We start from the raw sequence: 24,428 nt of genomic DNA, 5'->3' as shown, positions 1-24,428 counted from the left end.
TCCGTTCTTTTGATTATAACCAGGTCAAGAAAAGTGTGTAGTTAGAGGGCACTGACTCAGTCCTAGCCTACGATTGGCCTTGTTTTCTGCTTTCCTTTCTATTGAGGGTTTTCCCGCTTTATTGCCAGGGAATTCTCTACACGGACCTCCCCCCTCCCCCTACATCCGATCGCAATGGCGCAACTCGACACCCTCGATTTGGCGGTCCTGGTGGTTCTCTTGGTGGGTAGCGTCGCCTACTTCACCAAGGGCACCTACTGGGCTGTCCCTAAGGATCCCTATGCCTCCTCCGGAGCCTCCCTGAATGGTGGCGCGAAGAGCGGCAAGACCCGCGACATCATCGAGAAGATGGATGAGACGGGCAAGAACTGTGTGATCTTCTATGGCTCGCAAACTGGTACCGCTGAGGACTACGCTTCCCGTCTGGCCAAGGAGGGCTCCCAGCGCTTTGGTCTCAAGACTATGGTGGCCGATATTGAGGATTACGACTACGAGAACCTGGACAAATTCCCCGACGACAAGGTGGCCTTCTTCGTTCTGGCCACTTACGGTGAGGGCGAGCCGACGGACAATGCCGTGGAGTTCTACCAGTTCCTTACCTCGGAGGATGTTGCTTTTGAGAGCGGCGCCGCTGCGGATGACTCGCCGCTGTCCTCTCTTAAGTATGTCGCTTTCGGTCTCGGTAACAACACTTACGAACACTACAACTCGATGGTCCGCCATGTCGATGCTGCTCTGACCAAGCTCGGTGCCCAGCGCATTGGAGCTGCTGGTGAAGGTGATGACGGTGCCGGAACTATGGAGGAGGACTTCCTCGCCTGGAAGGAGCCCATGTGGGCTGCTCTGTCCGAGTCATTGGGTCTCCAGGAGCGTGAATCTGTCTACGAACCGGTCTTCTGTGTGTCTGAGGATGAGGAGAAGACTCCCGAGGATGACTCTGTGTACCTGGGAGAGCCCACCACCGCCCACCGTGAGGGTCGCGCCAAGGGCCCGTACTCCGCTCACAACCCGTACATCGCCCCAATTGGCGAATCCCGTGAACTGTTCACTGTCAAGGACCGCAACTGTCTGCACATGGAAATCGACATTTCTGATAGCAACCTGAGCTACCAGACTGGTGATCACATCGCGATTTGGCCAACCAATGCTGGTGCTGAGGTTGATCGGTTCCTCCAGGTCTTTGGTCTTGAGAACAAGCGCCACACGGTTATCAGCATCAAGGGCATCGATGTCACTGCTAAGGTTCCCATCCCAACCCCAACCACCTACGATGCTGCTGTTCGTTACTACATGGAAGCTTGCGCCCCCGTCTCTCGCCAATTTGTCTCTTCGCTCGCTGCGTTCGCCCCCGATGAGGCTAGCAAGGCCGAAATTGTTCGTCTGGGTAGTGACAAAGATTACTTCCACGAGAAGATCACCAGCCAGTGCTTCAATATCGCTCAGGCTCTCCAGAGCATCACCTCGCAGACTTTCTCCGCCGTCCCATTCTCTCTGCTTATTGAAGGTCTCAACAAGCTTCAGCCCCGGTACTACTCCATCTCTTCCTCTTCTCTGGTTCAAAAGGACAAGATCAGCATCACCGCTGTCGTCGAGTCCGTTCGCCTGCCTGGTGCCTCGCACATGGTGAAGGGTGTGACCACCAACTACCTCCTGGCTCTCAAGCAGAAGCAGAATGGCGACCCATCTCCCGATCCCCACGGTCTGACTTACTCGATCTCTGGTCCTCGCAACAAGTACGACGGTATCCACGTGCCGGTTCACGTGCGCCACTCCAACTTCAAGCTTCCTTCCGATCCTTCGAAGCCGATTATCATGGTTGGTCCCGGTACCGGTGTGGCTCCTTTCCGCGGTTTCATTCAGGAACGTGCTGCTCTGGCCGCCAAGGGCGAGAATGTCGGCACCACTGTTCTGTTCTTCGGATGCCGTAAGCAGGATGAGGACTTCATCTACCAGGATGAATTCAAGGTATGATACGGAGCCTATTCGGCTTTTAATATCAAACATGCTAACTTTCCTCCTATTAGACTTACCAAGATCAGCTCGGTGACAAGTTGAAGATCATCACTGCTTTCTCTCGTGAGGGTTCCCAGAAGGTTTACGTCCAGCACCGCCTCAAGGAGAACGCCCCGCTTGTGAGCGAGCTTCTCAAGCAAAAGGCCAACTTCTACGTCTGTGGTGATGCCGCCAACATGGCCCGGGAGGTCAACTTGGTTCTTGGTCACATCATTGCTGAGCAGCGTGGTTATCCCGCCGAGAAGGGTGAGGAGATGGTCAAGCACATGCGTAGTAGCGGCAGCTACCAGGAGGATGTGTGGTCATGATTGATGAACTTGCTATTTTCTATTTCATTTGGTTGTTCCCACCAAATTCCTCTTCACATTCTAGATGAATCAGCATATATATTCACGACCTTTTTTCTTGAATAGCCTTACGTCATGTCGGCGAGCTTTGTACTTTACTTATGCCTCGCATTTGGCCTTTCTGGGTTCCTTTCTCGTTCTTTTCTCCCTGGTCGTTTTGTTGCGTGGGAGCACTGCCTTATGCGGGGTGAATTGGTGATTATGTAGATTGGATTGACATTTACTAGGACAAATAGACTCTGAGAATCTATGAAATTGATGTCAAAAAGACCTGTTGCTTTCTACTTGGACAAATAATATACTTCCATGCCATTACAAGGATAGAACTCAAGTAGTTCCAACTGTATAGAATGCGGATTTCATAGGTCACGTGGAGATAAATGGTCGTCAGGTCTTGTTGTGACGTATTGGTTGAAATAGAAAATAGCTAATAGGAAAAGGCAATCTGTAGGTCCCAGTTCTAGAGAGATAATGGAATCCATGAATGTTATTTATCATGATCCTTCTGTTAATGAATGTTGAACCCATGTGTCTATCATATCATCTATGGTCTAATACATCCTGTTTTCGGCTGTAAGCGCGGACTTAATCGTGGGACCGCCCGGCAAAGAACATCAACTTCACCACAGCTCCCAATCCTTTGGCCTCCAAATTAAAGAAATGCGCCATCTGGATTCCCAGCCTTGATTTGCTTTCAGATCTCACCGGACTTGCCCAGCTTCTTTTCCGGTGGCCCTAAATCCCCCGCACTGGCCCGGCGATAGAGCTGCCCTAGCACGAATTAACCTACCGAGGATCGCAGGATAGAGACCATGGCCTACGTGGTGCCCATCCACCGCGCAAGTGGCATTCGCCATGCGGTGAAGCTGAACTTTATCAACCCGGAGGAGGACTGCCTAGTTGCTGCGTGAGTGCTACTGTTGCTATTTGCCCACCGATGAGGATATTGGGTTTTGGTCCATGCGGGGACCACAACGCATGCGCAGTTTAGCACGCTGTTCCCAGCAAACCCATGACAAGAAGGCTAATGTATTTCGGAAATGACACAGCAAAGCGAATCGACTTGAATTCTACACCCTCACACCAGATGGCCTGACGCTCGCAGCCACCCGCGCGATCTACGCGCAGGTAACAATGCTCGCTCGCCTCCCAGCACCAGCAAATTCACGAACCGACCACCTTTTCGTCGGCACAGACCAATATAAGTATTTTACGCTAGTATGGGACCACGAGAAAAATGAAATCAAAACCGCCCGCAGCTATGTTGACATTTCTGAGCCCTCGGCTCGCGAATCTGAATCGAACCCGCGTTGTCTTCTTGACCCCACTGGGCGCTTCATGACACTGGAGATATACGAGGGTGTGGTGGTTGTGATCCCGATCGTTGAGTTAACGAAGCGCAAAGGCCGTGTTTCACAAGCTGCGTCGCAACCTGATGCGCCGCAGGTGGGCGAGCTTGGTGAGCCTACTTCGTCGCGGATTGACGAATTGTTCGTTCGGTCGTCTGCATTCTTGCATTCCGCATCGAATCAGCCGTGGCTGGCTATTTTGTATGAGGATAATCGGAAGAAGGTTCGACTGCGCATTCGGGAACTGGAGTTTAGTCGGGCGACGTCGAGTGGGCCCGCAGACGCGAGTTTCAACCAGGTGCAGGACAAGAAGCTGGATGGTGGAGTATTTGGACACGAGCTTGATATGGGTTCTTCACATTTGATCCCTATTCCAGCTCCATTAGGTATGTCTTATTGTGGTGATCATAACGGGCTTGGCCAGCGTGCATGAACTAATGGGCTATTATAGGAGGACTGATTGTCCTTGGAGAAACTTCAATTAAATACATCGATGATAATGCAAACGATGTGATTTCTCGCGATCTTGACGAGGCCACTGTCTTTGTGGCATGGGAGAAGGTTGATAGCCAACGGTGGCTGTTGGCCGACGACTACGGCAGACTCTTTTTCTTGATGTTTATCCTAGATAGTCGCGGCGACGTCGAAGACTGGAAGCTGGATTACCTTGGAACCACATCTCGAGCAACCGTCCTTGTTTACCTGGGCGGTGGAGTTTTGTTTGTTGGATCGCACCAAGGCGATTCCCAGGTTCTCCGGATCGGCAGTGGAGGTTTTGAGACCATTCAGACGCTATCCAATATTGCTCCCATCCTGGACTTTACGGTGATGGACCTAGGGAACCGCACTAGTGAGAGTCAAACTCATGAATTCTCATCTGGGCAAGCTCGCATCGTGACCGGCTCTGGAGCTTTCGATGATGGCACCCTGCGAAGTGTGCGAAGTGGTGTGGGTATGGAGGAGCTGGGTGTCCTGGGAGAAATGGATCACATCACAGACCTTTGGGGACTGCAGGCCCAGACCAGTGGAGAAATCTTGGACACACTTTTAGTCACGTTTGTTGACGAGACACGCGTGTTCCGCTTCAGTGCTGACGGAGAAGTCGAAGAGCTGGAAAGCTTCTTGGGTCTCACTCTTGACGAGAGCACACTCCTTGCCGCCAACTTGCCCGGGGGCCGGATTCTACAAGTGACAGAGAAGCGAGCCCTGGTGGCTGACCTAGAGAGTGGCATGGTCACCTTTGAATGGACATCACCGACACAGAAAGCCATCACGGCAGCTTCTGCAAGCAATGACCACCTGGTCCTTGTCACTGGAGGTCAGATCCTGGCCTCCTTTGATATCCAAAATAATGCCCAGCTTATCATCGAAAAGGATCTCGGCGTGGACCAGCAAATCTCGGGTGTGACAGTTCCGTCTAGCCCTTCGGGAGTCTGCATTGTCGGATTCCCTCAATCAGCCAAGATCTCTATTATTGACGTCAACAACTTATCTGAGCTTCAGACTAAATCATTGGGGGAGACAGGCGAGGCATTCCCTCGGTCAGTTCTTGTAGCCAGCGTGCTCGCTGACAGCCCGCCTACCCTCTTCATCTCTATGGCTGATGGCAGCGTGATCACATTCTCTCTGGACCCTAAAGACTATTCCTTGACTGGTATGAACAGGCTGATTCTCGGATCTGAACAACCAACGTTCAAGAAGCTCCCCAGGGGAGATGGGCTGTATAATGTGTTCGCAACCTGCGAAAACCCTAGTCTCATTTATGGATCTGAAGGGCGAATCATCTACTCGGCGGTCAACTCTGAAGGTGCATCTCGCATATGCCATTTGAACGCGGAGGCATATCCTGATTCTATCGCCGTGGCTACCGCACGCGAACTCAAGATTGCTCTAGTTGACAAAGAACGGACAACCCAAATCCAAACCCTACCGATGGGATCCACAGTCCGCCGCGTTGCCTACTCCCCATCCGAAAAAGCATTCGGACTTGGTACGATTGATCGGAAGCTAGAAGATGGACTAGAAGCCGTGAAGAGTCACTTTGTGCTAGCTGATGAAATCTTGTTTCGGCGTCTGGATGCGTTGGAGCTCAAGACAGACGAACTGATAGAGAGTGTGATCCGCGCTGAATTCCCGGCTGGAAAGGATGAACTTGGAAATGAAACAACTAAAGATCGGTTTGTTATTGGTACTTCATACCTGAACGAGACTAGGGAAGGTTCAATCCGCGGGCGGATTCTAGTCCTGGAGGTTGACCATGGGCGCAAATTGACCCAGGTCGCTGAGTTACAAGTGAATGGTGGATGCCGGGCATTGGCCATGCTTGGTGACAAAATCGTCGCGGCGCTGGTCAAGACTGTAAGCAGCGTTTCCCTTTCTACGAAGTATAGGGCAACTATACTAATTTTCTTTCTAGGTTGTTGTCTACAAAGTGGTCAATAATAATTTCGGGTCAATCAAGGTTGAGAAGCTCGCAAGCTACCGCACATCAACAGCACCAGTTGATCTTACCGTCGTCAACGACATGATCATAGTCGCTGACCTCATGAAAAGTGTATGTGTCGTCAAATATGTGCCAGGCAAGGATGGCACCAAGAACGAGCTGGTTGAAGTTGCTCGGCACTACCAAACCGTGTGGAGTACAGCCGTCGCCTCTATTGATGATGATACGCTTCTCGTGAGCGAAACTCAGGGCAACCTGATTGTCTTGTCCCGCAATACGAACGGCGTCACAGCCCAAGATAAACAACGCCTTGTCGCAACTAGCGAGATCAATCTCGGCGAAATGGTCAACCGCATCCGTCCAATCAACATCCCTCAGCTTGGCACAGTGATGGTAACTCCACGAGCTTTTATGGCAACCGTATGTGTCGCACTAATATTGTCCATATCCATGCAACGAGCAATTGACTAACGTTGTACTTCTCTTCCAGGTTGAGGGCTCCATTTACCTGTTCGCACTGATCAACCCTGAACACCAAGACTTCCTGATGACCCTCCAAAGTGTCATCGCCAGTAAGATAGATTCATTGGGTGACCTGTCTTTTGATACCTTCCGTGCATTCCGCACGCTGACTCGCTCCGCTGACGCACCCTACCGTTTCGTTGACGGTGAACTCATCGAGAAATTCCTCACCTGTGAGCCACAGCTGCAAGAGGAGATCGTAGCGGACGTCGGCTCTAGCGATGTGGAAGAGGTGAAAGGAATGATCGAAGCACTCCGGAGATTGCATTAATGTGTACGTCAACTTTATGTTACTATTTATGATTGGGCGAATGGCATGCATGATGCATTGAACCTTGGAATATTATTGTTAGATTTTTTTGCCAATGGTGATAGACGGGTACGTTGTCTAGTTGACCGTCTCGAGTTTTAGTATGAGGCATCCTTATCATACCCGAGATTCGACTCCCTATTTCACCTTGCTTCGACTCGAACTTCAACATTTGATAGTAGATGTAATCCATTATGTGTAGTTAGTTAGCAATATAGCCTAATATGGCTGAATAATAAGTTTAATACAGTGTGAGAATCGTGAAGAATAAATGATACACAGCGGTCGTCTATGATTTTCGGTTCTTGCAAGGTCCCTCGCCAGCGCATAAATGTCGAGATCAAGCCTTCTTCTTGTCCTCCTCGTTCTCCGATTCACTCCAGTCAAGGAGCTCCAGAAATTGCTCCTCAGAAAGATCCTCAGCCTGTTTGCCATTCTGCTTCTCGAGGTTCTTCATGTGCTTCTTTTGGCGCTTGCGAGCCATCTTGTTCCACTCAGGCACACCACTGGCCAGAGCCAGATTCTCCTCGCCCTCCTCAAGCTCATCCTCAGTCTCAACTTCGCCCAGCACCTTGCCGGTCTCACCAGCGCGCAGAGAGTTGGCGGACTTCTTGGCTTTCTTGCCTTTCAGCGCGGCTCTCTCCTTTTCCTTCTTCTCCTTTTCCTTGCGACGGTCCCGGTCGTACAAGAGCTTGAACAACTTCTCGATATAGGGACGGATGAGGATGTAGAAGATCACGGAGCCAATGGTCTTGGTCCAGCGGCCAACGCTCACGTCGGCAAAGGAGTTGTAGAAATTGCGGCCGAAGCGGCAAATAGCTTCGATGATCACGCCGAAGATCTGGTTGAAGAAGTCGGCGGCGGCCTCGGCGGCAACGTCGCTCATGTCGGCCTGGGGTTCAGCCATGGCGGAGGAGTCCTGGTGGAAGTTTCTGCTTCCCTTTTTTTGTTTGTTGGGGGGCGAGGTCGGCGGGTGGTGGCGGGTACGTCAACTTTCAATTTTCCGAATTGGAAGAATTGAACTCTCGGTGACGAAGAGAAGCACGGAGGAAGGAAGAAATTTGAGTCAGGCAAGTTGGGGGTGTGCGCGACTAAGTTAATGGAGGGATGAGAACGGATAAACGGCAAAGAGAGAAGCGTCCCGTGTCTTCTATGCTCTTCCTGCTAAACGAAAAAATAACCAAATGCGGAAGGAGCGACCCTTTTCGGGTCAACTATTCTTCCGCCGACGCGTTATCAGCCAATCAGCATCTGTCATATTATGTATTGCCCGCGCGCCTTGATGCTTCGTTATCCATTCAACGTCAACAAGATGTCGCAAAATGAACAAGAGGCAGACCAGAACCAGGCCGAGGTAAGTCATTTCGTAAGACTTGCTTCAGCTCTAGGCAACTAACATCTCTCATAGCGCCTTAAAACCGAACTGTACGACTGTATCAGCAAAATTGTGGATGAGGAGACCTTGAAGCTTGATGCCATGGCCACGCCACAGTTCACCAATGCCCTGCTGGAGCTGGCATGGTCACATCTCGGTATGTCCTTTTGAAGTACTCACAGGTGCCTGGGCATCATCGCGCTTCTCTGATATGCCCAGCATCGCTAATGGTAATTCAGAGTCCGCTATTGTTGACGTAGAGGCTTTTGCCAAGTAAGTCAACACAAATCTCCCACGAACACAGCTGGTCAAGCGTGGTATTCTTGCTTGATCTTTTTGGATTTCAAATCTATCTACACTTGTCTAATCGGGATTTCCGTTCTAGGCATGCTGGCCGGTCAACGGTCACCCCAGCTGATGTGTTGATGCTTTGTCGCCGCAATGATGGGTTGAACCAGACCCTGCAGACATACATGGGGCATCTGGAGAGCGAGCGCGAGGAAGCCTCTTGAATGGCGAGCGGAGTGGCTGTTTCTTCACGGCCTTAATCTGTACAAGCCACTGCCACTACAGTACAGACGCTCACTCCTCTGCATCCCGAGCATTAAGACAGGTGCATCATTGACGAGGGCTCAACCACTCGTACTCGGGCTTAAGACCCTAGTGGTCTATGATATATGACAGCTTGATCCCGACACCACTACAATGACCCCCATCGATGCCATTCGTACGCAATCTGAACTGATCAGATGGCACCCTTCGAAATCGCTTCGGAAGTTCTGCCGAATGCGTGAGATATTATCTTTCCGGCGAAGACTGGCAGCCTGTATGGATTTTCTCCCTTAGAGCTCAGCCTTCATCCCATTGCCTCGCAACACTGAAGCTGTCGAAGCCGTTCATCGGCTTGGTTTGAACCAATTGGCCAATTTCTCTACTAGCATCAATGACCAAGATAGGTCGTCAGAAGTCGACTCTGGGGACCGGTGGTCCTCAGATTGAGCCCAAGAGCCCTGGGAATTGGACTTTTGAACCTAGCAAACCAGAAATCCTCCCGGAGAGCAAGTCACTTGTCCTGATACCAATCACTCTGCATCTGGATCAGTTCCAGCTCATGATAGATGCCGTCGAAAGAATACAATATCTTTCAATAATATAAAGCTCGCCTTACCACTCTTCATTTCTCAGATTATTGCAGTCATATTTATCCCTTACATCCGTGACTACTCAATTGTACCTCTTCCTTTTTTGGCCATCAGTCTATCTTGGCATTGTACCACGTTTCCAGCCCCATATAAAAGGCTACAGTCACCCTTGCCGCGGCAGTCCAGGCAGTGTAAGACCTGCCCTCGGTGAACGTATATTGATCGCAGCCCTGAAATAATCCTGATTCCCAAGGATCGAGTTCCCAGCCTTCTATCACTTTCCTCTGCCCCTTCAGATATTCCGTTCAGGCTTCGGCAGCGGGGTTCCAAAAAGGCCGTTGCCCCAGCCATCCATTTCTATCCGGACCCAGATAATACCTCCCACGAGGTCACCACCCTCGTCGAGCCCCTCGCAGAAGCTTGGCATTGGCGCGCAGTGAAAGTATCGCCCTCTAAATTACCAACCGGGGCCGGCGTCATGTATGTTCTGAAGCTGCAAGGTACGAAGCAGATCATGGAAAATCATCATTGGCTGTATACCGAGTTCAGCGTAACACGCATTGTAACCCGCGCGAACTAGATTTTTCATTGCATGGGCACGAACCTATACATATTGGAGCCGACGTCATGTGTGGCGCGGCAGATATGGAGGAAGGCTATCATAGGTGTGCTATTCCAGCTCGCCGCGCGCAGGGAGCTTTTGCTAACGTGCGCGAATACCTTCCCGAAACTTATTGTCGATAAATACACTCTTCAGACTGGACAAGCACTTTGGATTCAGTACGAGACAAAAGGATCCCGAGACGAGTTTATGAAGTACACTTGCTCTCTAGCGAATTTCCCGACTTATTTCGTGATGTGCGTCCGGATCAAAACTCTTAAGGTAATCAGCGTGATCAGTACTGAAGCTTCAATAGACGCATAATCTAGAATGTAAGCATAAGTAGGCAGAATGATTTTAATCATGTATAGGCATGCATGACTTGTCCATCTCCGCATATGCGGAGTAACTGGTATTACCTGCATACTACGTCAATGGTAAGGGGCGTTATGGCTGAGTCGTGGCTGGATTTTTATTTTTACTTTTTTGGTTTTTCCCCAAAACCCAAAAAACGATAAAAGTGAAAGTTCTAATTTCCTCAATTTCTTCACATGCGGTGGCGCATTGACACGAGCAAATCAGCACTTTATAAGCCTGAGGCGCCGCCCCCAAAGCGGCAACGTGGAGCCCAGTTTTGGGGCATGATGTCACTGGACCCACGGTTGGCTGTGGCTGAGACCCTCCCAGCCATTCATAATTGCTCTTGTACCACGGCTCCTTGGTTCCAAGTCCACTGATCTTCAACTATTGCGTCTTGGTCGGGTCAGGGTCCTTTATTAAATCTGTCTAAATCCTGTTGCCTTCTTCTTCAGTCTCTCTTTCAAATACAGAGCACCCCCTTCAAAAAACAATCACCAACCACAACTCAAAGAAAAGATTCAAAAACATCTCACATCATCATGGGTGCAGCTGGTGGAGTCTTTCTACGCTTCTGCGGCCTCCTTATTCGAGTGCTGCAATTTCTCGACGCTGCCGTCATCCTTGGTATCTTCTCATACTACCTCGCTATCCTCTCGAAACATGATCAAACCATCGACACATGGGTCAAGGCCGTTGAAGGTTTGGCCGGTGCAGCTACTTTATACAGTCTGCTCGGTTTACTCTTCGTCTGCTGCCTCGGTGGCGTGACATTCTTCGCTTTCCTCGGCGTTGTCTTCGACGTTCTTTTCACTGGCGCTATGATCGCTATCGCCGTTATGACTCGCCATGGCACCAACAGCTGCTCTGGCCATGTCAACACCCCCATCGGCTCAGGTAACGCAAGCGATGACAGCCCTTCGAAGCTGAGCTACGGAATGGCTTGCAAATTGGAGAAAGTCGTTTTCGCAGTTTCGGTGATTGGAATGTAAGTGACAAGAACCATTAAGATGGCAATGCGACGTTTGCTAACCCTACCTTTGTCTAGCTTCTTCTACCTGATCTCGATCCTCTTCCAGGTCCTTTTGGCCCGCCACCACAAGCGCGAGAAGCGCTTCGGTCCTTCCCCTGCCAACGGCTACACTTCTGGTAGCCGCAAGTGGTTCTGGAGCCGCAACAAGAACAACCCTGAGACCAACGGTGTCAATGACAACGCTCTGCCTGGCCATCCCACCCCCGCTGATGTTGAGTATGGCACCGAGCCCAAGGCTGAGAAGAAGTGGCTCGGCGGTTGGGGACGCAACAAGAACACCGCTGCTGCGAACGGCACCACTGCGACGGGTGCCGCGAATGGCAATGGATATGGATATGGCAACTCCGCTTACACTGGTAATTACTAAGTGAAAGGGGAAATCCTAGTTTGATCTAGAGGCGTTATCCATTCGGAGCTGCTTCCTTTGTCATCCATGGAAATCTTAGGACTGGCTTGATCTACTGGATCAATGATGTGATGACTTTTTTTCTTTTGTTTTTGAAATCTGAGATACCATGTTTGCTGCAGATACTGGCAACTGTATATTAATTGGGAAGAGCGTGACAGGCAAAGTAGAAACTTCGCCGAATGGGATATAATAATAATACGATAAGATTTTTATTTAATAATCATGTCTCATTCCAAGGATCCACAGCAAATAAGCATAAACTTTGTAGTGTATTGTTCCTGATACGTTACAGATAAATAAACCCCCGCGTTCCTCTTCCGGCGAAGACATTAAAACATTCAACATAGGATACCGCACAATCATTAAGAATACCGATCAACATGAAGACATCAACTAGGCCATTACAAAACGGGCCGGGAATCCAAGTGCGCCAAAACTCCACCGGCACATAAGAAAGATTGACCAATAACGACTCAATCGGAAGTCGGAAGAAAAGAAAAGAGAAAACATAAGAGGCTCGACAAGTATATATACTACATACTTACCAAGGAGCGGCAACCATGGCGCCAAAGCGGCAGGTCATACCGGCAGCGACGGAACCCATGAAGACGGGGGCGCCGTTGGAGCACATGGCCCAGCTGTATCCATCAGGAGCGCAAATGATCTCGCCAGACTTGCAAGTGAAGCCACCAACGTAGCTGGAGAAAGCGTTATTGGTGGAAGCAACGGTGGAAGCATCGGTGGCCACGACACGGGGGTCCGCAACAGCAACTCCAGAGGTACCGAAAGCCTGGGCAATCTTGGACATGGACTGAGGCGTGCTGCGAGTGGCATTCTTGTTGGAGTCCTTGGAGTTGGTCTTCGAATCTTTGGAATCGGTAGTCTTAGCCTGGCTCGAGTCGGTGCTGGTCTTAGTCTGGGCCGAGTCAGCGTTGGTCTTGGAAGCCTTGCTGCCCTTGTCCTGAGTCGAGGTCTTGGGAGCCTTGCTGCCAGTGTCTTGGGTCGAGGTCTTGCTCGACTTATCAACCTTCGAGTTGGTGTTATCCGTGGAGGTGGAGTCACTGGAATTCTTGCTGGTGTCCGTGGAGGTGGAGTCGCTGCTGTCGAGGAAGGGAGCGGTGCCAGTGCACTTGTAACCATCGCCCTTTCCATCAGTCTTGCCGAGAACATTGTCACCAGGCTTAGGGAAGTTGACAGACTCGCCCTCGATGGTCACACACTTGCCCTCCTGATCGACGTTGGCGACAAAGAGCGCGGGGAGACTGTCAAAGCCGGCTTGCTGCTTCTGGGACTTGGCTCCACGCTGGCTGGCCATTTCGCCCTGGTGGGCAGCCAGAGCCATAGGCGGGTGAGAAATCTTCATCTCCTCGCCCTTGTTGGCCTTGTGCATGTTCTTGGTGTGAGTGTCGGCATCGGCATCGGTCTGGTTGGCATTTGAGGTTCCGCCAATTGTAACCATGGCGCAGTTCATGTACATCTCACGGTTGCCGACCTTGTTGAACCAGGTCCAGGCGAGAAGAGCCTCACCATCAGGAGCATCAGATGGGATGGAGAAGTCGTACTTCTTGGCAATTGGGCAATCACCAAGCATGGACTCGATGACCTTGAAGGTCTTACCCTGGTCATAGGTCAGAGCAAGTTGGCAGGAACCACCATCGTGGGTTGCGCTGCCGTCCAGCTCCATGGTGTAGGATTGGCCCTGCGAGTAGGAGGCCTGTGAATCGAACTCATCATTGGCATAGCCCTTGCAAGGATAGTCTGAGCCTGAGGCCTGCAGTGGGTTGGTGTACGAGTAGTCCTTCTGGCCCGTAGAGTCCTTGTTCAGTGGGCTGCGGATGGGGTAGGGCTTCATCATTTGCATGTGGGCCGTAGCCGTGCCGGCCAACAAACTGTAGAGAAGAGCACCCTTCATTTTGCGGTATATGGCTATCGGATATCAGTATTGTGGCCTCATTGTTATAATGTTATATGTGGGTACTCACTGTGTAAAGAGGAAAGAGAAGAGGGTCAAGGAAGTAACAGTTTGCAGACAAGCAATCAACCACCTGGGTCAAATTTCTTGGTCCTTTTTAAAGAAGAAGAGGAAGAAGTAGATGAACGAGTGGCAAAATTGTCCGGAAAGATTGTTATAATAAATAGTTGTTGTGTTGTTATCACATTCTCCGTTGTAGTTCAGAAGAATGGGAGATGCCATTGGTGTGGTCCAAGCCCATAGATGCTGGACAAGCAACGCGAGGAATGTTGGCAACCGTCGCTCTTTCCACGGTCATTGTTAATCTTGCGGTTAATCACGCAGCGGTAACTCATTGCGTTGATTCAATTCCATCATACCGAGATATATGGTATCCTCGTGTGCCGAATCGGTCATTAGTATACTGCTATGCGGCGAAGTTGCGTTCCAGCTAAGCACCATAAGCAAAGTCAAACCTCCTCATTTCCCCGGTTAAAGCTCCCGGGGTTTCAAGCATACTTTTGGACAAGCATGAAAGCCATCGTGACAGCCTTGCGGTTCTCATTCCGAGTCTTCAATCTCCGGTCATTAAGTTGAGCGAGGAAACGGTGAGAATGGGATGATGTCAATGGAGATGGACGCGTTTCAATGTAGGTTTTCTGCATTAGCCTTTCCACTTCCACAGTACGCCCTATGGTGCTCTTTGATCCCGAAATATGTGGACTCCCCTTTTGGAACAAGTTTCTATGTAAGAAGCCTGGTAGATCGAGGCCATAAGGGGTACGCCCCAGCCAACCCCTGTCGCACCCTGCATGCCAGGCTTGATATTTTCCAATTAAATTGCAGAGTGGCTGTGTTGGCTTGTCTGTGTTATACGAGAGCGATGTTGGTTTGTCGAGGCCTACCACAGTAGCTCCTTATTCATTGTGTTGTGGTTAGTAGTCGATAAGCTAATATAGATGAGCTCCACCATGAGGTCAACCCCTCGATGCATTTCAACCATCTTACATTAACTTGGAACTGATTACACGTCCTTGTCTATCACTCAATTCTTACACTGATCGTAACAAAGCTTCTCACATTTACAATATACCGTCACAAGCTACCCATGGTAGATACACATAAGAATACACATACTGTAAAGCGATCACGCGGCGCGTCCGCGATTGCTCCGTAGTGATTAGCGCGTCATCGTTCCGCTTCATCCCACCCCTGTACCACTCCCTCTCCCCAACTCGCCCACTCTTAGATATTATCTGCTGGATCTGCTGCATGTTTCGGTCTATACGGCTGCTGCGTGCTCTGCCTATCCAGCATGCTCGCTTCCCAGGGTCAAGCTCGGGGAGTCGCCACATCTCACTGAAAAGTACCGATCGATCGATTGCTGTGGCGAACACCAGATCGCCAACCCCGGTTCTAGGGCATGTTCGTCATACTGCTCACCCAGTTTTGCGACCTCCCTCCCATAGCACATTTAGTCTTGCGCCGTCCTCGATAACAAGAAATCCTCTGTCTCGAACATATTCGCAAGCGGTCGCTCCAGATATTGATTATATACTCAGCACGGAAGACGTGGCAATGGCACGAAAGGCAGTTGAGACGGATTCCAAACCAGCGGATATTTCCAATGGTGATATAAATGAGCCTGCTGGACAGGCCGAGGCACCACTGGATCCAGAGTCGGACGAGAATGTCCCACTGGATGCGGAGGAGCTCAAGGAAGCATTGGGGAGACCGCCTCCCGTCAATAGCAGCTACCTTCCACTTCCTTGGAAAGGTCGCCTGGGATACGTGAGTCACAATGCGCAGCAACTCATGATTTTTTCCTACCAATTCATTTACTAATTTTCTAGGCTTGCCTAAATACCTACCTGCGATACTCCAATCCTCCCGTCTTCTGCTCTCGCACCTGTCGCATTGCCTCTATCCTCGAAAATCGACACCCGCTGCAGGATCCCGATCAACCTGCGCATTCTACGAAGAACCGTCCAGATCGCGACCAGCCGGCCGATGTAGCCCGCGGGCAGGCCTTTGTGGAATCCTTAGGCCTTGCCAATGCGCGCGACCTCGTGAAGCTCTTGCGCTGGAACGACAAGTATGGGATCAAGTTCATGCGATTGAGCAGTGAAATGTTCCCGTTTTGCAGTCATAAAGAGTACGGGTATAAACTGGCACCATTCGCCGCAGAAGTGCTAGCAGAAGCAGGCCGAGTAGTTGCAGAGCTTGGTCATCGTGTCTCGGTTCATCCGGGGCAATTCACTCAGCTAGGCTCTCCGAGGAAAGAGGTGGTGGAAAACTCATACCGAGATCTGGAGTATCACTCGGAGATGCTGCAACTGCTCAAGCTGCCACCCCAGCAGGACCGTGACGCCGTTATGATTCTGCATATGGGCGGAGTCTTCGGGGACAAGGGCGAAACTCTGGACCGTTTTCGAAAGAATTATGCCCCATTGTCACAAGATATTAAGAACAGATTGGTTCTGGAGAACGACGATGTCAGTTGGACAGTACACGATCTGCTCCCCATCTGCGAGGAATTGAATATTCCTATGGTTCTTGATTATCACCATCACAATATTTTGTTCGACACAAATGAGCTCCGCGAGGGCACTGAGGATATCATACCACTCTACGACCGCATTGCAGCCACATGGTCGAGGAAGAATATCACCCAAAAAATGCATTACTCGGAACAAACCGCGCCCGCTATTACCCCTCGTCAGCGTCGCAAGCACAGTGACCGGGTAGCAACATTACCTCCTTGTGCTCCTACAATGGATTTGATGATTGAGGCCAAGGATAAAGAGCAGGCAGTATTTGAGTTGATGAGAAACTTCAAACTACCCGGCTATGAACTTATTAATGAACTCATACCTTACACACGAACTGATGAAAACAAACCCTTCAAGCCCCCGCGAAAAACCAAGAACAACAGTGGCTTTGTTGATCTAGAGGGGGCTGTACCACCCATTCGCACTGTCCCGGATGATGAAGTCGGCATGGGTGGCCCTGATCGGAGAGTCTACTGGCCTCGAGGCATGGAAGAGTGGCTCCGACCTGCCAAGAAGATCGTGAAGACTAAAGCGGCGGCCAGTCCAGCAAAGGGCAGTGCCTCAAAGAAAGTCAAGATCGAGCCCACTGAACCTAATGGTACTGAAGTGAATGGTACCCAGGAGCCATTAGCCAAGAAACCAGCTCGTGCACCGCGAACTCCAGTTTCTAAATCCCGTGCGAAACGGAAAGCTTCAGACGTCGAGTCTACCTCGGGGTCCGAGGAATTGAGCTCTAAACCTGCCGAGGAGCCTGTTTCTCGACGCAGCGCTCGAGCTAAGAAAGTCAACTATCTTGAAGATAGTGCATAGAAATCCCTGGGGATGATATGTTTGTATTATACTTTGCATGCGAAAGCGGGCAGGTGTTGGTGGGAGATGGCTTCAAATCTGGGGTTGTTTATATCCATAGATGTCCATATCGAATGGATGATATACCTAGGTCCTCTCTTCAAGGTTGAATGTGTATCGGAGTATATATACTTTTTTAATCATATGCATACCTACCCAAATGACTAGCAAAGTAGCACCTGAGGCTGAGTTAATTTCTGACAGCGTTGATATTTGCGATATCAAGCTTGTCGACCTAGATTTCCAGATTATAGTACTGTACATATCTATCTGGATAGTTTATTTCAATGGGTTCAGCGCTTCCAATCTTGAAAGGTTCCTAGGGGAATGGAGTTGTGAGTGCGTAAAACAGCTTCGGTGGAGGTGCGGCTCAACATCGTCGATCCATGGATATATATAAATTCGAAGACCGCTAGAACCTAGAATTTTTACCGTAAGATATGAGATCCCGGAATTTATCAGCACCAATGAAAGATCAGACACATTCATTCTCAAAACGCATACGTAATAGTAGTACAACTGGAGATTGATATCATACTGGAAGTAAACCTGTGCGGGTGATGGGGCTAAATCATCTGGCGTCATGGCGCCCCGCAGGAACAGTAACTTTGAAACGTCCCAGCTCCCACTTCACCCTGTCATATCATTATTGCTTTCGCTTGGATATCCACGACCGAGGTGAGTATTAGTATGCTGTTCCACAGATATGGTTTACACAGACTAAGAACCCCACACAGTTCGCTCTTACTCGAAGACCTGTTGCAGGGTGCCGTGTCCCTCGCACAACAAATCACCACCCAACTACCACCAGAGAAACCGAGACCCTGGCGCCTAAACCGCATTTTCGTTGGCCCATCCCTCGGTTCAGACGATCTCTCTTCCGACGCCCACTGGCCCCGGGCATTTTCTCGGGCCACTCTCTCCCCCGCCGGGACCCCAAACAAAGCACCTTCTCAGCCCTTCTCCGCATCCTCGTCGGTCCCCTCAGAACCCGTCACGCCCAGAATCGTATCTGGAACCTTCGTCACGAGGCCCTCCCCGCACTCCGACACCGGGCGCAATCACGCATCTACCGAGCAATCGTCCAGCGTCAGGCGCGGCGTGCAGCGCGCCTTCGCAGACTCGGCGGGGGCTTTGTAGCCTACCTCCTTGGACCCCAGAGACGATCGCGAGGCGGGAGAGCGGGAGCTGGCCTGGTTGCAGGGGCTAGGTACATCGCGAGACGTGTCAGAAGTGTTCGTAGGCCCATTGACGGGCCGAAGGATGCCGCGAAACCTGCAATGTCGTCTTCTACGTGGGCCGGTGATGGCTCATATACTACAGGGAGCCGCCGCAAAAAGGCATATGAGTGGCTGAAGGCAGCAAACGAGCTGGGTCAGACGTACACGTCACGATGGACCGGGCAAGGAACCAATAACCAGGAGGACTATTACCATACCCCCGGCGCATTTCCGGATGTTGAGATAGCACGGTCTGGAGATGAGGAGATGGTCCTATTCCCTAGCTATGCAAGGACGTTGACGCCAAAAGAGAAGGATGCGAGCTTGCGCCCACGCCGTGATTCGTGGACGGAGACTATCGATGACTATCGGGGTACTTCCGAGAGGGATGACCCTAGACCCCACTGGGACAAAAGTGAGCTTGAGAATGCGGTAGTGGATGTTGATGTCCGTGGATGGATTTATGCGCCAAATCGGGGACCGATGAACCGCAAGCATCGCCTGATGATCAAGTTAGCCAGGACATTAAGTGGAATCCCGACACCATCCGGCGCTGCCAGTGACGATAGCCCTGACAAGGTTTCCGGCAAAGGCGAGGATGAAGATGTGGACAAGCAGATGAAAAATTTAGTCGACAAAGCAGAGCAGGACGCCGACCCGGCCTGGAAGATGTCTAATACAGAACGCAGCCGGGTAGAGTCAGGCCAGCCTGCAACGATGACCAAAGACCAGATATCCATGGCCAATGCACATCTCATGGAACGACTGCGTCCGTTCTTGACGAACCCTATGGCTGGTATGCCTGTGACAGTGTTCTTTTTCGATGATGAACAGAGCGAGTCCCGGAATATGATGACGGACGAGTCCGGCTATTTTAATCTTCGTGCTCCATTGAACTTCGTGCCCACTCATATCCGTGTGCTTGCGTCTGAAGACTTGTCTGCTGCTAAGGCAATCGAAATCATCGAGCCGGTGGGTATCAGCTTGATCAGTGACATCGACGATACTGTCAAACACTCAGCTATTGCCAGTGGAGCGAAGGAGATGTTCCGAAACACCTTTGTTCGTGAGCTAGCTGAATTGAAAGTCGGTGGAGTTGATAAGTGGTATACACAAGTAGCCAAGAAGGGCGTGAAGATACACTATGTTTCCAATGCTCCCTGGCAGCTTTATCCATTGTTGGAGAGGTATTTCAAGCTTGCGGGCTTACCACCAGGCTCTTTTCATCTCAAGCAGTATTCAGGCATGTTACAGGGAATATTCGAGCCGACAGCTGAGAGAAAGAGGGGAAATTTGGAGCAAATCCTTCGTGACTTTCCTGAGCGCAAGTTTATCTTGGTCGGTGACAGCGGAGAGGCCGATCTGGAGGTCTACACCGATATTGCTCTGGCAAACCGAGGCCGGGTTCTGGGAATTTTCATCCGAGACGTAACGACACCAGAAAAGAAGCCCTTCTTTGAGAAATCAGTTGGTCACTTAGAGGGGCTTGATGCTCGCAGTCGCAGCTCCCCGCAGCTTGTGGAGTCCTTTGATTCTCCTCCGAGAAGGCCTAGCCTGCCACCTCGTCGGCCCGTGCCAACCCCACCAGAGAGAGAGGTGAAAAATGTCCCTGTCGGAGATTTGATTGATCTAGGAGATGAAGATACCACGGAAACTGCGAAACCGAGCCCACCAGTGAAACCACGGATGCCTCCAACCAAGCCGAGCAAACCATCAGCACTACGGACTGATACACGCCAGTCCTCCCAAGAACCAATCCGTCGAAAAGCGGTGCCTCCACTACCACCTCGGGGGGCATCAACAGCCAGAATAGACTCGCTAGTTGATCTTGACCCGTCACCGTCCATCTCTCGTACCCAAACCGAACCGCTGCTGGAAGACAAGCCCCAGGCATCGGCACAATCATCTCGCTCTAGAGTACCGCCACCTCCCCCACCACCCCGGCGCTCAAATACCGCCTCATCAGCGAACAGCTCTGCATCCAGCACGCCCGCTCCGCGGGCTGCGCCTGCAATCCCGGGGAACAAGCCCTCATACCCAGTATCTGCCGCTCAAAATGCCCTTGCATATGCTACTGAAAGACTCAACCTATCTGCTTCACCATCAGCCGGACTACGGCAATCAGCATCCAACCAATCGCTGCCCCGACAATCGAACAACGGTTATAACAGCTACAACGGCAGTGACCCTAGCATGCCACCCGCCCCGCTGCCCAATAAGCGTGAAGAACTCTGGCGACGCCGCTGGGAGCGTGCTAGTGATATCCTTGAGAGTCATGGTGTTGTGCTAGGCAGTTGGCGTGTCGGTGGTGATGCAGAACCGGTTTGTATGTGGTTGATTGAAGACGCTTTCAACGAAATCAAGGCCAACGGTGCTGGACGCCGATGACAGAATTATATCTTGTCTTGCCTGTGGGACCACGGCACTTGTACATATTGCTAGACTATCTCAACATATTCATATTGGAAAGGATCACTTTTCTCGGTGATGTTGTCATGCCGAATGCTCTATGTCTTAATTATGCTGATTGCAGTTTGGAGCTTAATGGGCAGAATTGATGCGAGGCAGTTGCCAAAGGATGGATATGTTGGTTCGGGCTTGAGGAAATAGCCAGTAGGCCGTTTGATTCGAAGTGTCTTTATAGTCATATCCCTGTCTTGAGGGCAGGACTGATTGTTTGGCAGATATACGAGGGCCTTATGTGGTGCCCAGGTGGTTCTTTTTGCTTCCGGGAGACTATAGCCTATTCAAATTGCAAACTTCGATCATTTGAAGGCGAGGTTCCTGAGTTCTTGTAGCATTTAACCTTGAAATCAGTGATACTTTTTGATATGGGATCCACTTTCAACTAGGGAGTTGATTGAAAAACTCCCACCGACTATTCGGTATAGCTGACTGTCTTAAGGTTTTTTTTTTTTGTTTACCGAGCGTAACAGACCAAAAAGAAAAAAGAAAAAAGAAAAAGAAAATCAAAAGCTGGAAGCGAGCCCGGGACCTATTGATTGTCTATATACTTACGAAGAACATTGTGAATAGACTCATCAACATCGAACAGAAACTCAGCCAAAAGTCGACCAAACTTCTTTTCCACATAACGCACCACATACTTGCATTCTGGGAGATCTGAATTTAAATGTCTGCATCAGCAGGTCAAGATCTATATTACTGATTCTAAAAAAGTAGCAAACATTCAACTCAGGGTCACCCCCCATAGGCGCCATACGGCTGCTATTCAAGGGGGGTTAGCTGAGGATGTTTCCCGGTCTATTCAATCCGTACACACAAGTCCCAACGGCTAACTCTGTGTGCACCACCCGTCGGTGGCTAGTTTGTACTAGGGAGGGCCTAGCCGACTCGACCATGCGGATTGAATTGTTAATGGGGGGACCTGGACCTAATACTTAAGGGTCATCTACCATTCTTTTGGTAACGGTATTCCCTTTACCCCCATGGCCTTCGATGCTTTTCGAATTTTAACCTTACACACACTCCTTGACTCACGTACTGTTCCCTTTTGACTCTTTAGTTCCGGATAAATATACTTACTCAACACCAATTATATTTTTCAACACTCCAGGTCATGGTGTTGAAGGTTTGGCAGGGTGGGTCATGCAATGCAAATGATTACTATTTCACGCCCTCCTATTCGTGTTGGAGAAATGTCGATCAAAGCCTATATTGTACCTCGGAGAGACATCTGCAGTAATATAGCTATGCAGTAAATTAAAATTAAAATTGGACTAAGACTATGTAGATTACATCACCAAATCCTCGGGCCTCGGTTGAAAATAATCATGCGCGTGATTGGCGCACCCCAAATCTGGGGTATTCAACAATGAGAATGCCTCCCATTCTCTTTCTCTCTCCCTTACCACTCTATTAGATCACCATGCCTTCCGAAACACTTACCCGCGCGGAAGTCGCTAAGCACAACACCGAGGACTCCCTTTGGTGTATCATCGACCACCGCGTGTATGATCTAACCGATTTCGTGGACGCCCATCCGGGCGGGTCCGTCGTGCTCGCCCAGGTGGCTGGCCAGGACGCCACAGCCGATTTCTACAACTTGCACCGCCAGGAGGTGCTAGAGAAATATCGTGACCAATTATGTATTGGAATTATTGAGGGCGAGAAGCCCGAAGTCATCGACCCCAAGGTCGGCGCCTTGAGCCCTGTGCCCTATGCTGAGCCGTTGTGGTTGCGCCCGCAGTTCAAGAACCCTTATTACAAGGAGAGCCACCGTCGGCTACAGAAGGCCATGCGCGAGTTTACCGATAAATATGTCACCCCCGAAGCACAGGAGAAGGAAAGAGATGGCACTTATATCAGCCAGGAGTTGATTGATCGTATGGCTGAGACGAATATTCTGGCTATGCGTCTGGGCCCTGGCAAGCACCTCCACAACCGCACGCTGCTTGGTGGCATTGTGGATGGCAAGGACTTTGATTACTTCCATGACATGATTGTCGCACAGGAGTCCGTGCGCGCCAACGCTCGAGGTATGCGCTTTTGATGGGATATTATGAGTATGGTTTTCTGATTCAATTGCAGGTTTCCAGGATGGTAACATGGCTGGCATGACTATCAGTCTTACAGCAGTTCAACAGTGGCTTCAGGATCTTGTGCTCAAGGAGAAGGTGACAGAGGAGGTCTTGTCCGGGAAGAAGAAGATGTGTCTTGCGATCACTGAGGCTTTCGCCGGTAGCGACGTTGCGGGCCTGAAGACCACCGCTGAAAAGACACCGGATGGCAAATTCTACATTGTCAACGGCACCAAGTCAGTCTTCATTAACCAGTGGACGAATCTCTAGGCTAATAACATCTTTAGGAAGTGGATCACCAACGGCATGTTCGCCGACTACTTTGTCACCGGATGCAAGACCGAGAAAGGATTTACTGTGCTTTTGATTCCACGCGATGACGGAGTGGAGACCAAGCAGATCAAAACTTCATACTCGACCACCGCCGGAACTGCTTTCGTGCAATTTGAGAACGTCAAGGTGCCCGTGAGCAACATTCTCGGCCAGGAGCACAAGGGTTTCGCAGTCATCATGTCAAATTTCAACCATGAGCGCTTCTACATGGCGGCGGGTGTGACTCGATGCATGACGTCTGTCGTCGAGGAGTGCCTCAAGTGGTGCAACCAGCGGATAGTGTTCGGAAAGAAATTGGTTGAGCAGCCAGTCATGCGTCAAAAGTGAGTCCTCCATCAGATTTCTTCATGCTAATATCCGAAGCTAATCGAAACTTTACAGACTTGCTCGCATGATCTCCCTCGCCGAATCCCACCAGGCTTGGCTCGAGTCTATCACCTTCCAGATGTGCAACTTGACCTACGCTGAGCAGGCAAAGCACCTGGCTGGCCCAATCGGTCTGCTCAAGTCTAGCGCAACTCGTGCCGCCCATGAGGTCGCTGACCATGCTGTGAATATCTTTGGCGGACGTGGTTTGACGCAGACAGGTATGGGCAGGGTTGTGGAAATGTTCCACCGTGGATATAAATTTGATGCTATCTTGGGTGGAACAGAAGAGATTCTTGCGGATTTGGGTGTTCGGCAAGCGATGAAAGACTTCCCCAAGGCGATGCTCTAAGCATTTTAGATATAGATCATTTTACTGACTATTTTCTTATTTTGTATACCATGCATTTGCGCCAGAAGAAAGGTGCACAAATTATGGAGCTGCTCATAATGTAATTGTTTAGCTGCGCTAATGATAATCCAAGAACGATTATTATAGCATAAAAATGATCGTGGTATTTATTAGGTACCCGAGCTTCCCCTCGTAGGGCAGTGATAAGGTTCTGATAAGGGCCGCCAAGCTTCGGATCATTGTTGATGCGTGGGGCTCGGCGTGTCGTCACCTTAGTTGCCTGTCAACCCCAACTTATTAAATTTACTTTCCTTCTCCAGCTTCCTCCTTCGGCTATCACATCTGAACAATCAACAAATACCT

At 50.3% G+C, this 24,428-nt stretch overlaps 10 protein-coding genes across 10 annotated transcripts; 8 read left to right on the top strand and 2 right to left on the bottom strand.

Annotated features, from left to right (window-relative positions):
* Nucleotides 1-174: 174 nt before the first annotated feature.
* cprA (NADPH--hemoprotein reductase cprA) lies at nucleotides 175-2,321 on the top strand (the record flags this gene model as incomplete). Its single annotated transcript, XM_057068149.1, has 2 exons — nucleotides 175-1,965; nucleotides 2,025-2,321. The coding sequence occupies 2 exons, from the start codon at nucleotides 175-177 to the stop codon at nucleotides 2,319-2,321; spliced, it is 2,088 nt and encodes a 695-aa protein (XP_056919004.1).
* An 851-nt stretch (nucleotides 2,322-3,172) lies between these two features.
* N7503_008601 (DDB1/RSE1 family protein) lies at nucleotides 3,173-6,945 on the top strand (the record flags this gene model as incomplete). Its single annotated transcript, XM_057068148.1, has 5 exons — nucleotides 3,173-3,267; nucleotides 3,410-4,095; nucleotides 4,161-6,067; nucleotides 6,126-6,572; nucleotides 6,643-6,945. The coding sequence occupies 5 exons, from the start codon at nucleotides 3,173-3,175 to the stop codon at nucleotides 6,943-6,945; spliced, it is 3,438 nt and encodes a 1,145-aa protein (XP_056919003.1).
* A 379-nt stretch (nucleotides 6,946-7,324) lies between these two features.
* On the bottom strand, nucleotides 7,325-7,891 carry N7503_008600 (uncharacterized protein; the record flags this gene model as incomplete). Its single annotated transcript, XM_057068147.1, has 1 exon — nucleotides 7,325-7,891. The coding sequence occupies one exon, from the start codon at nucleotides 7,889-7,891 to the stop codon at nucleotides 7,325-7,327; it is 567 nt and encodes a 188-aa protein (XP_056919002.1).
* Nucleotides 7,892-8,296: 405 nt separating this feature from the next.
* N7503_008599 (CENP-S family protein) lies at nucleotides 8,297-8,871 on the top strand (the record flags this gene model as incomplete). Its single annotated transcript, XM_057068146.1, has 4 exons — nucleotides 8,297-8,338; nucleotides 8,393-8,516; nucleotides 8,599-8,632; nucleotides 8,745-8,871. The coding sequence occupies 4 exons, from the start codon at nucleotides 8,297-8,299 to the stop codon at nucleotides 8,869-8,871; spliced, it is 327 nt and encodes a 108-aa protein (XP_056919001.1).
* A 2,130-nt stretch (nucleotides 8,872-11,001) lies between these two features.
* Nucleotides 11,002-11,859, top strand: N7503_008598 (uncharacterized protein; the record flags this gene model as incomplete). Its single annotated transcript, XM_057068145.1, has 2 exons — nucleotides 11,002-11,447; nucleotides 11,508-11,859. 2 exons carry the CDS (start codon nucleotides 11,002-11,004, stop codon nucleotides 11,857-11,859), a joined length of 798 nt encoding a protein of 265 aa, XP_056919000.1.
* A 583-nt stretch (nucleotides 11,860-12,442) lies between these two features.
* Nucleotides 12,443-13,813, bottom strand: N7503_008597 (putative extracellular protein; the record flags this gene model as incomplete). Its single annotated transcript, XM_057068144.1, has 1 exon — nucleotides 12,443-13,813. The coding sequence occupies one exon, from the start codon at nucleotides 13,811-13,813 to the stop codon at nucleotides 12,443-12,445; it is 1,371 nt and encodes a 456-aa protein (XP_056918999.1).
* A 1,617-nt stretch (nucleotides 13,814-15,430) lies between these two features.
* N7503_008596 (UV-endonuclease UVE-1) lies at nucleotides 15,431-17,214 on the top strand (the record flags this gene model as incomplete). The annotated part of the gene is made up of 2 exons (XM_057068143.1): nucleotides 15,431-15,643; nucleotides 15,706-17,214. 2 exons carry the CDS (start codon nucleotides 15,431-15,433, stop codon nucleotides 17,212-17,214), a joined length of 1,722 nt encoding a protein of 573 aa, XP_056918998.1.
* Nucleotides 17,215-17,836: 622 nt separating this feature from the next.
* On the top strand, nucleotides 17,837-18,393 carry N7503_008595 (uncharacterized protein; the record flags this gene model as incomplete). Its single annotated transcript, XM_057068142.1, has 2 exons — nucleotides 17,837-17,931; nucleotides 17,991-18,393. The coding sequence occupies 2 exons, from the start codon at nucleotides 17,837-17,839 to the stop codon at nucleotides 18,391-18,393; spliced, it is 498 nt and encodes a 165-aa protein (XP_056918997.1).
* Nucleotides 18,394-18,533: 140 nt separating this feature from the next.
* On the top strand, nucleotides 18,534-20,861 carry N7503_008594 (phosphatidate phosphatase App1 family protein; the record flags this gene model as incomplete). The annotated part of the gene is made up of 1 exon (XM_057068141.1): nucleotides 18,534-20,861. The coding sequence occupies one exon, from the start codon at nucleotides 18,534-18,536 to the stop codon at nucleotides 20,859-20,861; it is 2,328 nt and encodes a 775-aa protein (XP_056918996.1).
* Nucleotides 20,862-22,362: 1,501 nt separating this feature from the next.
* Nucleotides 22,363-24,065, top strand: N7503_008593 (acyl-CoA dehydrogenase family protein; the record flags this gene model as incomplete). The annotated part of the gene is made up of 4 exons (XM_057068140.1): nucleotides 22,363-22,972; nucleotides 23,025-23,250; nucleotides 23,302-23,670; nucleotides 23,729-24,065. The coding sequence occupies 4 exons, from the start codon at nucleotides 22,363-22,365 to the stop codon at nucleotides 24,063-24,065; spliced, it is 1,542 nt and encodes a 513-aa protein (XP_056918995.1).
* Nucleotides 24,066-24,428: the final 363 nt, after the last annotated feature.

Source organism: Penicillium pulvis (assembly GCF_028828015.1).
Source record: "Penicillium pulvis strain IBT 33274 chromosome Unknown contig_7_segment1_segment0, whole genome shotgun sequence".
NCBI classification, from domain to species: Eukaryota; Fungi; Ascomycota; class Eurotiomycetes; order Eurotiales; family Aspergillaceae; genus Penicillium; species Penicillium pulvis.
The sequence above is the reverse complement of the archived record's forward strand: the minus strand, read 5'-3'. Positions and strand labels throughout refer to the sequence as shown.